The sequence below is a fragment of the Gymnoscopelus braueri genome (assembly GCF_963280865.1).
Source record: "Gymnoscopelus braueri genome assembly, chromosome: 22".
NCBI lineage: Eukaryota > Metazoa > Chordata > Actinopteri > Myctophiformes > Myctophidae > Gymnoscopelus > Gymnoscopelus braueri.
Genome location: NC_137624.1, coordinates 8,112,743 through 8,129,423, shown reverse-complemented (window position 1 = coordinate 8,129,423; position 16,681 = coordinate 8,112,743). Strand labels below are relative to the sequence as shown.

General features: G+C 41.1%; 1 protein-coding gene and 1 pseudogene across 2 annotated transcripts; one reads left to right on the top strand and one right to left on the bottom strand.

Moving 5' to 3' along the window:
• Positions 1 to 211: 211 nt before the first annotated feature.
• On the bottom strand, positions 212 to 7,562 carry LOC308078800 (proteinase-activated receptor 2-like; the record flags this gene model as incomplete). The annotated part of the gene is made up of 2 exons (XM_080420149.1): positions 212 to 1,255; positions 7,488 to 7,562. The coding sequence occupies 2 exons, from the start codon at positions 7,560 to 7,562 to the stop codon at positions 212 to 214; spliced, it is 1,119 nt and encodes a 372-aa protein (XP_080276275.1).
• Positions 7,563 to 10,130: 2,568 nt separating this feature from the next.
• On the top strand, positions 10,131 to 13,731 carry LOC308078799 (proteinase-activated receptor 2-like; annotated as a pseudogene). Its single transcript, XR_013935039.1, has 3 exons — positions 10,131 to 10,236; positions 11,799 to 13,025; positions 13,189 to 13,731. The product of XR_013935039.1 is annotated as a proteinase-activated receptor 2-like (transcript).
• The last annotated feature ends 2,950 nt before the right edge of the window (positions 13,732 to 16,681 follow it).

The following is a 16,681-nucleotide window of genomic DNA, read 5'->3' as shown; positions in this document are numbered from 1 at the left end:
ACCAGTGTCAGGATTGGTATCACCTCAGCTAACTTGAAACATTGATGGGGTATGGAAAAAAAAAAGAGAAAAAAAAGGGTCCTATTTATTCTTCCCCACTGTCACAAGGTGAACATAAATATTGGTGGGTCAGGATACGATGTACAGGCAGTGCACAGTCGACAGTATGCCATATTGTACACCAGTGTCTTCCAAGAGTCCTCACTCTCCTCTACAGCTCTGTATTCCTAGACCCAGACCCAGAGGATTTGTTATTCTTGGAGTGTTTCACCACAGACTCTATACTCTCCACAGTCCTCCTGCTCCTACAAAGCAGTGTGTTCTTCACATTCTTTCTGAAGTCATCTGACACAAAGTAATAAATAAAGGGGTCTAGACAACTGTTAAGGCTGGCCAAACACAGAGTCATGATATAGAAGCCATATCCATTATTAGTCTCCCCAATGCTCAGCAGATAGTAATGAATCACCAGCATTATGTTACTGGGGATGAAACACACCAGAAATGTCACCAGTACCGTCGCAATCAACACCAACGTTTTGTGACGGTTCTTTTCTGCTGTTCTGTTTACGTTACGTACCGTCTTCTTCTTCTTCTCCAGGTGCCATAAGATAAGGACATAGGCCACAACAATTACTATGCAAGGAATAAGAAACACACCTGTGGCCATTAACATGAAGTAGTAATAAGGGTACTTGACAGAAGCGAAAGGGTCCTTTATGTCCCATATGGCACTGACATCATGGCAGGTGGTAATATTGAGGTCTATGACTCTAACTGTGTGATCATACTGGTATAGAGGAATGGTGGTGGTCCAGATGAAAACCCAGATGGACACACAGACACCAATTGCCACTTTGTTGCTCCCGTTCTGCTCAGAAAAAGGGTCGACCACAACCCGGCACCTCTGTACACTCAGACAGGCAATGAAGAGGATGGAGCAGTACATGTTCCCATAGAAGAACCCCACCAAGACTTTGCACAGCCCCTCTCCAAAGATCCAGTCATTTCCATTAAAGTGGTAAGCGATCTTCAGGGGGATCCAGATGACAAAAAGCACGTCAGACAGAGCCAGGTTGGCCATGTAGATCGCTGATGGATGCTTCTCCTTGGTCCTGAACAGATACACCCACAAAGCCATGGTGTTGGCAGGCAGGGCCACAACAAACACTATGATGTAGAGGATGGGGAGGAAGATGGTTGTCAGATGACTCTTCAGTGTGTCAGCTGTTGCTTTTTTGACACGAACTAGGACCTGGATAAACGGAGTTTCAGCTGTTGCATTATTCACACAAACTAGGCCCTGGTCCTGGTCCTGGGGATCCACCACAATCCCGATTAAACCACGTCCCTGTTTTACTTCAATTAAGCAGACATACATAAAAGTCAGTTTTTACAGCGATAACTTACAAGAATACAACAACAACTAAAATTTCTTTAAGTAATTCATTAACCGGGTGCACACAGTTCATAAAGTATTTATTTATTTATTTATGTTTTTAACTAGTTTTCCCAATGCCACACAGACACTCAAGTGTGCCATGTTAAGTAATGGCTCAGTTCAACTACAAGAACTAAGCAATGTGCCATGTGTAAAGTATTTCACAGGTTCTACATTTCTTTCCATACGCTACAGCCTGGTTCTAGATTGAGCCCTGCTCAGAAGGTTGTTACCCTGAGTTGTGGGAAACCGGAACTCAGAACTTATACTTAATTTTTTTTTCTAAAATAGAGAAAATAGCAGATCTACTAGCTCACTGTTTTCATTTATTCTATTACATATACCTCCCCCTTCTGGGGTGATTCTGTTTATATGGTCTGTGGTCAAAAAGAGCCATCATTAATCGAGTGAACCATCACTGGTACAGGTACAGTAAAGTATAAATGTATTGTATATGTGTATATGTGTATTTTAAGTTTTTAACTGTTCTCTTATACTGTCATGTAAAATGTTTTCATGCTATGTAATGTATTTTATTTCAGTGTGGACCCCAGGAAGAGCAGCTGCTAAGGTAGGAGCTAATGGGGAGCCAAATAAATCAAAAGCACACCTATACAAAGGCGACAGGTGTGTAGGAGAAGACCAAACGAGGGCCCAACGCACTGAAAAGAAGAAACCCCTGCACACTGTCTTCAAATGCAAATAAAAAGTTGTAATGACAAACAACGTTTCGGTCTGTTAGACCTTCATCAAGATCTTTGGCAAAGATAAACTGATGAAGGTCTAACACACCAATACGTTGTTTCCCATAAAAAACTTTTATTTGCATTTGAAGACAGTGAGCGGGAGTTTCTTCTTTTCGATCCAAATAAATTGAAGTTAAAATTTTAAATAACTTCTGGCCTTACCTTGACTTGCTGTGCTTATATTGGCTATTGCATTTGATGTAAAAATCCAGGTGAAAAACATCATAATTGACAATAGTTGTATTGAGGCCATGTCTGTGGCCCGAGTGTGTCTTCTCTTGTCACGAGACAACGGAAGAAATGAAATAAACTAACCAACCAAAGCAACTTTGATAAATGTTCTCAGTGTGTGTGTGTGTGTGTGTGTGTGTGTGTGTGTGTGTGTGTGTGTGTGTGTGTGTGTGTGTGTGTGTGTGTGTGTGTGTGTGTGTGTGTGTGTGTGTGTGGGGGGGGGGGGATATCCGTGGTGAGCTGCTCTACCGCAGCAGATGTTATATTCTGTGCTGCAGCAAGAGGTAGCTGACTTTATTAGGGAAGTAAAACTGTGTTGAAAAGAGACAATAGAAAATAGACAGACTTTAGAGCTAGCTGAGTGAGTCTGGGTCAGATAAGGTTCTAAAACAACCTCACACAACAGTGCACATACTAGCAGTTACTGCTTCATTGTCATATGTACTGCAGCTGCTGCTCTGCAAATATTTCAAAGCACTAAAAGGAAACCCTCATCCACTCCACCATTCGGACTTCGGTCATTCGGACTCACAGGCACACTAGTGATTGATCTATAAGGCTTCATCCAGCCTGATAGTGTCTGTTGAAGATCATAGACTCTCGCCTTCAGCCATGAACCGAGCCCCTGTTTCACTAACACTAAGATCAGTGGTTCACAAAGCATTTACCAATATAGTAGAGGACCTAGCTAAGATATGTATGCACTTAATTTAGGAGAGAATATCTCAACTGTTCTTGGCTAATATGACCCCGGGGAACAATTTAGGAACTTTGACTAATTCTCTATCCGGGACGAAATACCTGAAAATGACTACGCCCTTTTTAAAATGACCATAACCGGTGCACTACTTCCAACCTGGCTCTATCTGCTAAACTGTTGGAGCTGCAGATTTACTGAGATGCTAAAAGTGTTCAGAATACTTGTTTAGGGAAACATAGTAAAGTGTAGCATTTCTAAATTGATATTTTATGATAGAACAGCTAAAAGAAACCACAAAAAACATACAGTCCAGGGCCATATGGAATATTTTTGCACGAATCAATCTAAAAGCACCACATTTGTCCTAGATGTAACCCAGGGCATGCTCTAATGATTTAGCAAGGGTGCCCGAGCCAGCGACCTTCAGGGTCATCATAGTGGCCAAATCCAATATGGCCGCCACCTGACAAAGTTTTTGGCTATAACGTTTGAACCACACGTTTTTTTACAATTAGAAACATGTTTGAATGCTTATCTTTATGATTTAATCTATCTAGAGGACACTAATTTGATTATCACAAATATGGCCACTATGTTATGAAACAACCAATGCATCTTACAATGTAATTTTGTTGAAACAATAGAATGATTTAACAGTAGAACTCATTCCTAATGATACAGCTACAGCTAATACAGTATGTTCAACAATGCTCAGCATAAAATGTAATACTATATAGTATTACTATTCTATACACCATTGACTAGTATGATATCATACTAGTCAAAGTTGTATAGAATTGTTTACAATATGTTTATATCACATTATGGTGTTACAACAGCTACAGCTTTACTGGCACCTGCAAGATAGGTCCAGTAAGGTTCACAAGTCTTAGTCATGGAGTCCCAGTACCAGCCCAACCTATTTGAATCTGGGATATTTTGTTGGACGGAGGTTGTCTGATTCCACAGATGACATAGTTTCACGCAAATTGCTCAGAAATCCTGGGTTTAAGTGTTTTTCAAACTGCAAAAAATTGCGGACAATCCAAAGGCGGAGCTTACTGGTCAAAGTGATAGATGTGTTCCTCATCAGTCAATGCACAAGTGTAAGCAAGTTTCATGGCTGTCGGCCAAACGAGGCATGACTGTTTACATGTTCAAAAAATTGCTATAGCGCCCCCTTTTGGCCAATTGGAGTAAGATTGGTTTGAGTGATATTTGGAATGACCCTCTACATTACTGCAAAGTTTCAAACAAATGTGAGTCTGCATGTATGTGATAGGGGCAGACGAATAATTTTCATAAAACTGCAATATTCATTGGCTCATAAAAGCTTCATTTTTTCACTTATAGTTTTGTGCAGATTGCTCTAAAATCCCAGGAGGAGATAGATTTTAACTGCTTTTCATATAATTCAAAATGGTGGGAGATATAAAGGTCAGAGGTCAAAAGTCAGACCTTGAAAGTTGTTAGGCATGAGGAGACGCACACGTGTATCGAAGTTTCATGGATGTACGTCAAATAGGGCATGAGTTGTACCTGTTCAAAGTTGGCATTTTTCAATTGATTGCTATAGCGCCACCCTTTGGCCAATGGTTGTGAGTTTTGTGCCTTGGCCGTTTGGCATAGCCCTCTACCATATTGCCCTCTACCATAAAAGTTACCACACGGTTAGGCCGTGACAGAAAAAACGGCGGAAGAATAATAATGGTACTGAAAGTGTAGAGATGCAATAAGATTCCGAGCCTAAAGGCCTCGGCCCCTTAATTAGCAATGGTGACATGATTGACCCTCCTCTGCTGAGACAGGGGGTGAACAAACAGTGAAATACTCATTTTTTTACTCCTGTTTTCTATTTTAGTTTCCCTAAATCCAGCACACAAAAGTGAAACGAGGAGCACTTCTTACTTTCAGTTTCTATATTAGTTTTCCTAATTTCCCCTGGCACACACTCATTTGTAACTACGTGTGCACAAACACGAACTTGGCAGTGGTCAAACTCGTTGCGTCCTAACAAGTTTTTACGTGAAATATCAGTTGAAAGTGGCTCTTTGTTTGTTCATGAGGAAGAGACCTTGGTGGATCTGATTCTCCTTTTACTCTCTTTCACTGTCTCAGGACTCAAAATGAGTCAACTGATGTTGACTGATTTATTAAATTTTGTCATGTAACATATGTTTTGGCATGTAAGTCCCTGGTTCAATTCCTGAGCCAGGTTTGCTGCATGTCACTCCTCTACTCTCTGTTTCCTGTCGCTCTCTCACTGACTATCAATAAAGTCAGTGGGATAATAACATGCCTATGTTATGTTATGTTATACATGGCTCATGGATTGTATGCACAATTGTTAACTAGTTATGTTTTCTCTTATATTCATTGGATTAGGCCTAGTTGGCCAAAACGAAGACACATGGGGGAGAAAAGAGAAGGACAGAGATAAATGAGGATCATAGACGAGTGTACCGACATCAACACACCCACACACGTAATGATCAGAAGCTGCTGGCAAAACCAGCTCAGTGGCCTTGTGGTTAGAGTGTCCGCTCTGAGCCTGGGAGGTCTGTGTTCAATCCTCCAGCCAGATCATACCAAAGACTATAAAATGGAACCCAATGCCTCCCTGCTTGGCACTCAGAATCAAGGGTAAGTCCCTGCGACACACTAGCGTCATGTCCAGGGGGTGTACTTGTACATCAAGCCACCTCACGCTAGGAGACAGACTCCTGTCTCCGGAACCATTGTTTTACAAGGCTACATCAAGGCCATGTCCGCTGTGTCCCCTGCACTTTGGCCTTTTTGCCCCACAGTGGCCTTGATGCCCCGCTCTCACTGCCCCAGCTGATTTCAATGTGTTCTCATCTGGATCTGTTCCTGTCAATACGTTGTTTTAAACACCCACACACTCACACACACACACACACGCACACGCACACACGCACACACACACACACACACACACACACACACACACACACACACACACACACACACACACACACACACACACACTTCTATATCTGTCTGTCTGTCTGTCTGTCTGTCTGATCTCAAATCATTGCACGCACATTCTCACTAGGCCAATGAAGAACCTCACGGTGGCACTAGAACAGGCCGATTCATACAAAAAAAAAAGAATCCCCCTGGATTCCTTGGACCATGACACAACTTATAGGCACTTATAGGTTTGTGCTACTTTTTGCTCCTACTCCTACAGATTTTGTCCAAAATTCACACAAATTGGTACACATTATCTCTGGGGTCACGAGATCAAGATGTATGAGTCAGATTTTTCTGATCCCATTCCAATTGGCTATGACTGCCTTCCAGTTTGCAGGCCCTGGGTAGACAACCCGGGCACACTTTTCTAGTTTTTTTATATTTTTTAATTTCACATATAATGGCATGCCCAGGTTTGCACAAGTTTGACATGAAGGTGGAAGTTTACAAAAGAGTGAGTGAAATAGTTTAGTGCAAGCATACCCACAACTAGCATTTACACTATTAAGAATAGGAGTAAAAGTATCAAATATAGGTTGTGTAGTAAAGACAGTATTCAGTCTCAGTAGATATAAAATGTACAGTGTGCATAAAATGTATGGTAATGGAATCATACTGTATGTACACTGTACAGTCATGTCCATGGAGTGATACCATCAATGTAATGGGAGTATATTTACAGTCATATGTGCATATAGTAATAATATCAATGTAATGGGAGTATATTTACAGTCATATATGTGCATACAGTAATAATATCAATGTAATGGGAGTATATTTACAGTCATATATGTACATACAGTGATACTATTAATGTAATGGGAGTATATTTACAGTCAGTCATTTACGTACATGAAGTGAAAACAGTAACGACTAAATTGGGGAGAAAATGGGGTAAAAAGATGCGTTGAGCTTGTAGGTCGGCTATTTTCAAATAGCCTATGTATATGATGCCCGGAATTCAAACCCGGGTCTCCCACGTGGAAAGCCAACCTATCTAGCCTAAAGGGGGGAATTCCCTCTTTTGCTCATCAGGCAGAGTCTCTGAGGCACTACTGCTACATATACAGTAGGTTTAAGGTGGTAAAACTGATGTTGATGCTATATTAACTAATTTAGCTGGGGACCCCCTGGAACTAGCCTGGTAAACCCTAGGCTGTGAAACAAAATGTGTGTCGCAAGCTTCTTCCATTTGACAGAGTCAGGTTACCCTGGAACCCCCTCAAGTGAGTTTGATGATTCAGCTCAGCCTTTTCTGTGCAACCCTTGATATACTGTATAAGACCTGTGTTAATGTGCCGCGCCGCCCGCACAAATCTATAGCTCTGTACGATAGAGGGTGGTGCTAGGCACTGATGCTGCTCCTCAGTACGCTCTCCATGGTAATGTAGAATGTCCTGAGAACCTCATGCTGAACTTTGTCGGCCACCTGTGGCTGTACAGACATTGTTGAGCCCTTTTGATCACTCTATTTAGCGGTGTGTTGTCCGTGTGAGGTCCTTAGAGATGTAAACGCCATCCACACATAAGAACTTGAACCTTGTGCCTGTGTACATGGATCATGTCAGGTTGTTCCTGTTCACCTCCTCCATGATCCTCTTTAAGGCTGTTTTGGTTCTCCCTCAGGTGGGGGCCGATGGCGCTCCGTAGGCTATCCTGTTTAGTATCATAACGTTTTAAAAGAATTTCATGAATACAAAAAAAGAATCAAAACGTTTAAGATGTAGTGAAAATAGCTGATCTACAAGCTCACAACACGTTCCCGGGGAGACATCAAATTTCTCTTTTGGGTCTTGAGCTTAGCTTTGGGAACCACTGCTATAAAACCTAGAGGGAGTGTGAACCACTCTTTTACCAGTGGTGGACATTTAACAAAGTACATTTACCTGAGTACTGTACTTGAGTATCTGTACTTTACTTGAGTATTCGTATTTTTGGACACTAATGACTTTTACTCCACTACATTTCAAAGAGAAATATTGTTACTTTTGACTCCACAACATTTCTAGGAAGGGGTAAAAAGTACATTATGAATTTACCACTTAGGGCACGGTCACACCAAAATATGGTTGCCCTCTGATAAACTCATGTTGTGCGCGGCCGACAGTTTTTTGCAGCCAGAATGGTATGGCATGTGCCAGCAGCCGTATAGAGCGCATAAACGCAAGGTGTGCACGACACAGGGAAAGATGCTCAAGACCATCAAACCACGCGATTGTCATTGAAAAAGCATTGGCAGATTCCGCCCCATAGGTAAAATAAAAGTGCGGTGTGACCGTGCCCTTGAGCCTTATTTCAAATATAGTGAAAATAGAAGATCTACAAGCTCACAACAGGTCAGTGAGCGTGTAGTCTATCCAATCTTGTTTATTTATAATTTTTTGTCTTAAAAATCCTTAATTCTAATACAATGCATTGATATTTAAATGCAAATGTACTTTGTAATTTGTACTTTAGTATACTTAAAGGGATACTTCACTTTCGGGCCGGGGACACATTTAAAAAAAATATTAAAAATAAATGAAAAAAGTTATGGAAAATTCATGGCCCCCTCACGCATTAGAGTGTCCTACTAATGCGTGAGGGGGCCATGAATTTTCCATAACTTTTTTCATTTATTTTTAATATTTTTTTTAAATGTGTCCCCGGCCCTAAAGTGAAGTATCCCTTTAAGTATTTCAAAAAGCATTTAGTTTTACTAATACTTAAGTATGTTAAAAAGCACTCCACTACTTTAACTCAAGTGCAAATTTAACTGAGCAGCTGTCACTTGTAGGCCTATTTGGGTAATATTTGACCAAGAGTATCAACACTTGACTCTTGCGTTACTTTTACTCAGCCAAGAGATGGAGTGAGATAAGCGGTCAGATTGACTATGCATGCGTGTCATAACGTTAATCTGTCAGTGATGTATATTTTATGGTCCAAGAGCGGCTATACTTAGTTTCCTGGGAGAGGTTCAAGGAGAAAGGGTTCCAGTCAAGGTTTTGAAATCAAGGCATATTTTATTCAGCCCGACTGGCTAATTCCCATTTAGGTCTGATCACCAGCTCGCACATTCATATATAAAGGACATTATTTTATACACTGTTTACCTCCTGCCAACAAGGGAGGGGTCAGGTAATTTAAGCCCAGCCCCTATTCCCTGTTCACCAATCACACACACAATACATGAATACTAGAGCAAGGAACAAAAGGTTTAGGTGTTTTGGAATGCAAAATTGATCGGATCACAGCCTGCATGAACAGATGGGGGATGTCACCAGTTATTGCCAGACCCAGGGGGTCAGGCCTACATGAGGCTTTGTCGGTCCCCTTTTCATCCATATATGGACGAAAAGGGGGTCAGGCCTACATGAGGCTTTGTCGGTCCCCTTTTCCTCAATATATGGACGAAAACGTTTTCTTACATGTCCCTCTTTTTGATTGGCCAAGCTTAGCGTGACGTAGTGCTCTGATCTTCAGATTTCAACCACTAGGGGTCTGGCAGTGCTCCGAGGAGCACTTTTTCTAGTTTTCAACTCTAACCACCAAATAGTACTGTAACTCAAGATGAAATAAAATTACTTATATAAAACACCATGCTTATGTTTGAAACCGATACCACATCAGCCTACCTGCTAAACAGGTTTCTTAAAGTGTGAAAATCTGAAAATAAACTGTTCACTACCTTGAAACTGTTTTCTGCTCAACTTTGGGCCTGGAAAAAATGCGGAGCATTTGAGTTTGGCAAGTTTAATCGAGTCCACCCATTGGCTCTGACCGCACGAACGCGCGCGCGCACGCACGCACACACACACACACACACACACACACACACACACACACACACACACACACACACACACACACACACACACACACACAACACATTCTTCTTGAAAACAGGATAAAACTTGTAGACACACATTGTCACGCTCCGGAGAGAATGAATGGGGAGGTACTCACAGATACATGATACTGGCATTCAGGGTGTGGCTTCTATATAAAATACATAAGGTACAGTAGTCTAGTGAGAAGAGCAAGACAAACACAGACCTCAGACATGAAATCAATTGGATTATTGTTGGTCATTCTATTTTTGACCTGGAGTTCTACATCAAATGCGTCAAGGCGGAAAGGTAAGGCTGGAAGTTGTTTCAATGTATTTTAACAGTTTTTATGTACCTGTAGGACAAATATTTATGAGTTGTATTGTTTGTGGAATTTGGGAAACTATTTAAAAATAAAGAAATAAATATAAAATAATAATAATTTGAACTGTAGTATGCAAATTTGTCCTAATAATACAATTCCCACACTAGGCCTATATCCTATACTACAGTACGTACACATGTCTGCCTCTAACAGTTGTAGAAATGTGATTTATAGCCATTTGGACCCCCCACACAGCTATAAGAGAAAGTATGCAGCTGTCTGCTTTGTTACTATGAAATGTTCTCTCTGTTCAAGTCAATCTGTTTTTTCCCCAGACATTAACAAGCACAAAATATACAAGACATTTAACCTGTAAACAATCTCTAAGACAGCTTATACACTTTCAAATTTTTTTATATAAATGTTAAACATAGTATGAATGAGAATTATTGTTTTAGAAAATAGAAAGACAACAACAACAACAACAACTCATATTAATAATAATCTATATAATTAGACAAAGAGAAGACAAACATAAAACATCAGATGTGTATGCTGTGTTTTCCAGATGGTATTACAACGTATGACTATTTCCCTTTGACAACAACCCCACACATGAAGACAAAACCTACATTTATTTTTGCATAGCCTATCAGGCATGAGGCATGAGAAGTATCTTCAAGCATGAAATGTATCTTCAAGCATGAAATGTATTGTCATATAACGTTACTAGAAACATAATGAAGAGGGTTGCTGTTCAATTATGAAAAGTACCACCAGCACGATGCCTTTTTCCTATGTGTTGAAAAACGTTTGTATTTCTATCTAGATAAAAGATATTCTTTTTATGCTTGAACCAACTCATCTGAACCATGCACCGGTAAATGTAAGACTTGAAGAAATTTGAGTCGTACTGCTCTTGAAGGGATATTTCCCTTTCAAACATATTTGGGGTAATTTTATCGTCTGTTCAGGCTTTTGTGTGCACCCCAAGACAAAGTTTTAAGTTGCTTAATTCAATATTTAGATATTTGATATTTATATTATTAGCCCCTTTCCTGTATAAACTCATTCATTTTAACCATGATAGATTAATCGAAAACACTGTCCTTGGTTCTGGTGACTGGTATTGTCCTTCTAATACGTGAGGGGCCCTCACATATTCATTTTATTTTACTTCTTATTGTATCTTTTTGTTTTTCATTAAAAAAAAGTATAAAACATAAATGAAAAAAATTATTGAAAAAACACGGCCCCCCCTCGTTACAAGGCCAATATCAATCACCGAACGAAGGACATGTGTTTTCAATGAGACTAATATGGTTAAAATGGAGTTTGAAATTACAATGGGTTTATATAGGTAAAATGAATAGGAAATGTCTAAATACTGAATCAAGCAACTTAGAAACTGTCTGGGGTGCTCACAAAAGCCTGAGTAGACGTTAAAATGACCCCAAACATGTTGAGTGAAATATCCCTTTAAGTTATCTCTGTTCATTTAAACTACTGTAAAGTTGACTTTTTGTGTATATCTGCTTTCTTATAGGAAAAAAAGGTCGCGGTTCCATTAAGCATGTGGATAATGCAACGGATGACATCGGAGGACCAATACAACGTGGTCATAGAGGAGTTGTGTGGAAAGAAGAAGTTGGATGTGCGTGGATAATGGACGTGTGTGTGGATAATGCAACAGCTAGAGTGAAACCCCAGGATCAGGTCTTAGTTCATGTGGATAAAGCAACAATTGACACACTGACGAGCCATCTGACCACCATCTTCCTCCCCATCCTCTACATCAGTGGTGTCCAAACTTTTTTCAAAGGGGGCCAAATTAGAAAATATGAAAACACCCAAGGGCCAGCATGTGCGCGTGCAGAGCGCGCGCACGCGAACATTTTCGGTTATAGGCGGATTTTGGGCGAAAATGTGCGGTTTTCAGGCGGATTTGGGGCTTTTTACTGTTACTTTATTTCGGTTTTAGGGTTAAGCAAGAGCTAGAGAAGGTGCTTGCCATCCTGAGGCGAAGGAGGAAAATGCAACTTTCACTTTTTTAATGTTTTTATTTTTTTGAAGGTGCAGGCGGGCCGTTCATAATACAATTTAGGAATGAAGCCAAGGGCCGTATAAAATGTGTCCTCGGGCCGCAAATGGCCCGCGGGCCGGACTTTGGACACCACTGCTCTACATCATAGTGTTTGTTGTGGGCCTGCCTACCAACACCATGGCTTTGTGGGTGTTTATTTTTAGGACCAAGAAGAAGCATCCATCAGCGATCTACATGGCCAACCTGGCTCTGTCTGACGTGCTTTTTGTCATCTGGATTCCCCTGAAGATCGCTTACCACTTTAATGGAAATGACTGGATCTATGGAGAGGGGCTGTGCAAAGTCTTGGTGGGATTCTTCTATGGGAACATGTACTGCTCCATCCTTTTCATTGCCTGTCTGAGTGTACCTGAGGGAATAACAAAGTGGCAATTGGTGTCTGTGTGTCCATCTGGGTTTTCATCTGGACCACCACCATTCCTCTATACCAGTATGATCACACAGTTAGAGTCATAGCCCTCAATATTACCACCTGCCATGATATCAGTGCCATATGGGACATAAAGGACCCTTTCGCTTCTGTCAAGTACCCTTATTACTACTTTATGTTAATGGCCACCGTTGTGTTTCTTATTCCTTGCATAGTGATTGTTGTGGCCTATGTCCTCCTGTTCCGGTACCTGCAGAATAAGATGTTACATAACGTAGACAGAACAGCAGTAAAGAACCGTCACAAAACTTTGATGTTGATGGCAGAAAATGCACTAAAGACTTCTGGTGATTAGTAGTTTTCGTTCCCTACCTATGTTGAATACACTTATAGTAAGTCGCTTTGGATAAAAGCGTCTGCTAAATGACTGTAATGTAATGTAATGTAATGTAATGGTGACAGTACTGGTGACATTCCTGGTGTGTTTCATCCCCAGTAACATAATGTTAGTGATTCATTACTATCTGCTGAGCATTGATATGGTTTCTACATCGCCACTCTGTGTTTGGCCAGCCTTAACAGTTGTCTAGACCCCTTTATTTATTACTTTGTGTCAGATGACTTCAGAAAGGATGTGAAGAACACACTGCTTTGTAGGAGCAGGAGAACTGCGGAGAGCATAGAGTCTGTGGAGGAATACTGTAGGAAGAACAAACCCTATGTGTCTGTGAATACAGAGAGCAGTAGCTGCTAAGCAAACAGAAGAGAGTGAGGACTCTGGAAGGACACTGGTGTACGATATTGAATACTGTCGACTGTGCCTGTTCTTCCTATTCTGTTCCTGACCCACCAATACTGTTATGTTACACTATTCATAACAATAGATACAGTGTGAAAACTTGGGATGAAACAAGGTACAGCAATAGATAACTTCTGCAAAAGAGGAACCATCACCCCCATCCGTGTGCACTGTGACAGGTAGTCACTTTTCCGTTGCACAATACCAGTTTAACTCACCTTGGCTGTACCCTCCTTTTTGATTTTCCGAAACTTTTTCGGTAGTTCCCCCATGAATGTTTCAAGTTGGCAACAATGTATAGAATAATGGGCAATATATTTTATCCAAAAACGATTTCACTTGAATAATGTGTGTCCATTTGTTACGGCCAGCCTTATTCTTTTTATCTTGTATTGCATAATTACTTGGTGGTTATATTACTTGTAGAATTTGATATTTTGTACTGCTGCTTGTGTTTTGTGTTTCTGTTGTATTCTGAGGTGGAGACTGAGGCCTGTCAAATTGACTGACACCTGCCTGTGGCAAATTCATGACAAGAAATGTGTTGAACCTGTAGTCACATGTAGATGTGGCGCAATAGAGCACAGAAGTGACACTTCAGTTGTCTCTGACCGCTGGTTCAAAAGCCCCTACGTCAGTTCAGTATTGATGACTCCCAATTGGACAAGTGAGTTGAACAGGTTCAGGGCCTGAATAAACAACTCTATTGCAGGCTGCTGGGCTGGAAGGCTCTCCCTTAACGGCCACTGTTTGAGAGTGAGTCATTTTTTGGAGTATTTCAATACTGGGACCTGTGGCATTAATGACTCTGCCACTTACAGTGCTTTTAACGGCTTTTAATCCTGGACGGCTCTGAAAGACCCCCCCCCAACCAAAAGAGACATTGGACTGATGCATTCCCCTCCTACGCCCCTGTCCCAAATTCCACTGCTCTGCTTTTATTCGTACATAGTACAGCATCAAGAACACCTTACCTCTTCCAGCCAGTCCCAGTCCCGCCGTTCCATTTCTCCCAGCACCTCCGTATTCTGCTTTCTCCAAACACCTCAACTTTCACGTCGGTCTACCATCATCCCACCATCCGGTCAACCGCGACATCATTCAGGTCGGTCCCACGCACCCACACAACATCGCCCGACTTCTTGGGAACGGGAGCGGGGCCGAACCGCAAGGAGGCCACCACCAACCACCGAGCAGCTCGGCTTCTCCGACAGCCAGCAACGCCACCGTCCCCGAAACGCTAAAATAGGCTAAAATAGGGCTCTGCCCTATTTTAGCCATTTTAGCTATAGCCAGACAATAATTGTTCATTATTTTTATGTTACAGGAATGGCAGAGTAATAAAATTATTTAAGCGAAGAGAAACATAAATAGTTTGCAGCGATAAATTGATCACACTGTGGCAGGGTGGACAGGGTGAACCATAGCAAGATAAGTTTATAACATAAATACCTACTGTGGACATTTAGGCTCTTACAGGATACCAAAAGATCATAAATGCTTATCTAAATTAGTTACGTGAATTGAAAGGTAGTTGATTTCTGTTGCACTTGAGTTAGACTGTGTTGTCGAGAGACTCACAAGCACGTTGGAGGTGCTTGGCAGAACATTTATGACTACAGACGTAGCAGCACGGTCCACGGCCTCTGAAGGGTGCACACTTCGGGGTGGTGTACGTGGTGGCTTCTGTCATGCTATTTTGATTTGATTAACCGAAAGCGAAACTGTGTTTGTGTGTGCTGCTCAGAATATCTCCCTGTTATGTGAATGGTCAGTGTGTTTGGTGTACATTATGAGAACATGCTGGGTTTTGGTTGCAGAGTAGATTGGAAGAACTGGGTACTCGAAGGTTCTCAGTCAATGGAGGTATGCAGCACTAGAATTGATAGATGGTGCAAAATATATCCAAATATCTTGCTCATCATTGACCTAACGTTTATTTCAATTGCCATGGTACCACTGATTGACCAAGGGTTGATTAAGTTTGTTTTTGCTGTGGTTAACCTTCCATTTATCTAAAACAGATCGACTGGTTGCAGAAGAGACTTGTACACTTCTGCTGTCGTTAACCTTCCATTTCTCTGAAACAGGTCATTGGTTGCAGAAGAGAATTGTACAATTTTGTACAGCCCGAGAATAATGTCAATTGACCTGTGCAAAAGGCACGGGAAAGTTGTTTTGTTGTGTTTCCAATTCCATTTTGTGTATGTGTTGTTGTGTATGTCAAAAAAGGTGAATGAAAATTAACTAACTAACTCGTCAACTTTAAGTGCAACCCAATATCAATTTGATTGAATAATTATAGATACGTCTTTGAACCATTTTACATTTAGTCACGGTAAATGAGGGTGGCACCATGGCCTCTGCACATTCCTATGCTGTGTGCCCTGCCGGGTGGCAGGACAAGGAGGGAAATAGTATGATAGCATGTATAGTATAATAGAATATTCATATTGAGATAGTATAGTATTATATAGATACAGTAGTATAATGTTAAGTGACTATACTAAAGTTCATACTTGTAGAAACTTTCATGTCGAAGTGATGTAATGTTGCCTTTAATTTTTGTTAAATTAATGTGCTTAGACTTATAGCAGAGTAATCTCTCAAGAACAGATTCTGCTCTGCGTTGGAATCTGTCGTGAAGGCTCGTCATAACATGTACGCACTGGGCTACAAGTGGGCGTGCCTTCAGATCAGGAAGCAGGCCGCGCTTTACCCAATCAAATGTAGTGGGCGGGATTCACGTGTCCGTCGATCTTTCCCCCTCGAAACAAACCCAAACTAATTTAACAATAGCGTCCGCGGAGCAGACAAAACCACGGAAAGATATTCACATTTTAACTTACTCTTTCATCATAGAAACAAGTGGGTTTATAACCAAAACGATCCATGTTCTCTGGGAGAAGTGGTGTTAGTGTTCCGTGTAGAAATATTGTTAGTGGGAATGAAAACATAGTGGCACCACCGGAAGTGAAAGCTGAAGGCAGACCAAAACCCCGGTTTCCTTTGCCCACGGGTGCTACGTCGCCATTGTCCCAGAGCCAAGTAAGATAGTACAAACAGCAGAGGGCGCTGTTTTTCATTCTTATTTGGTTCTGGGTTCCCAGATTGATAGCAGAGTGACCGATACAGAGAAACTTACAGTAAGTGTAA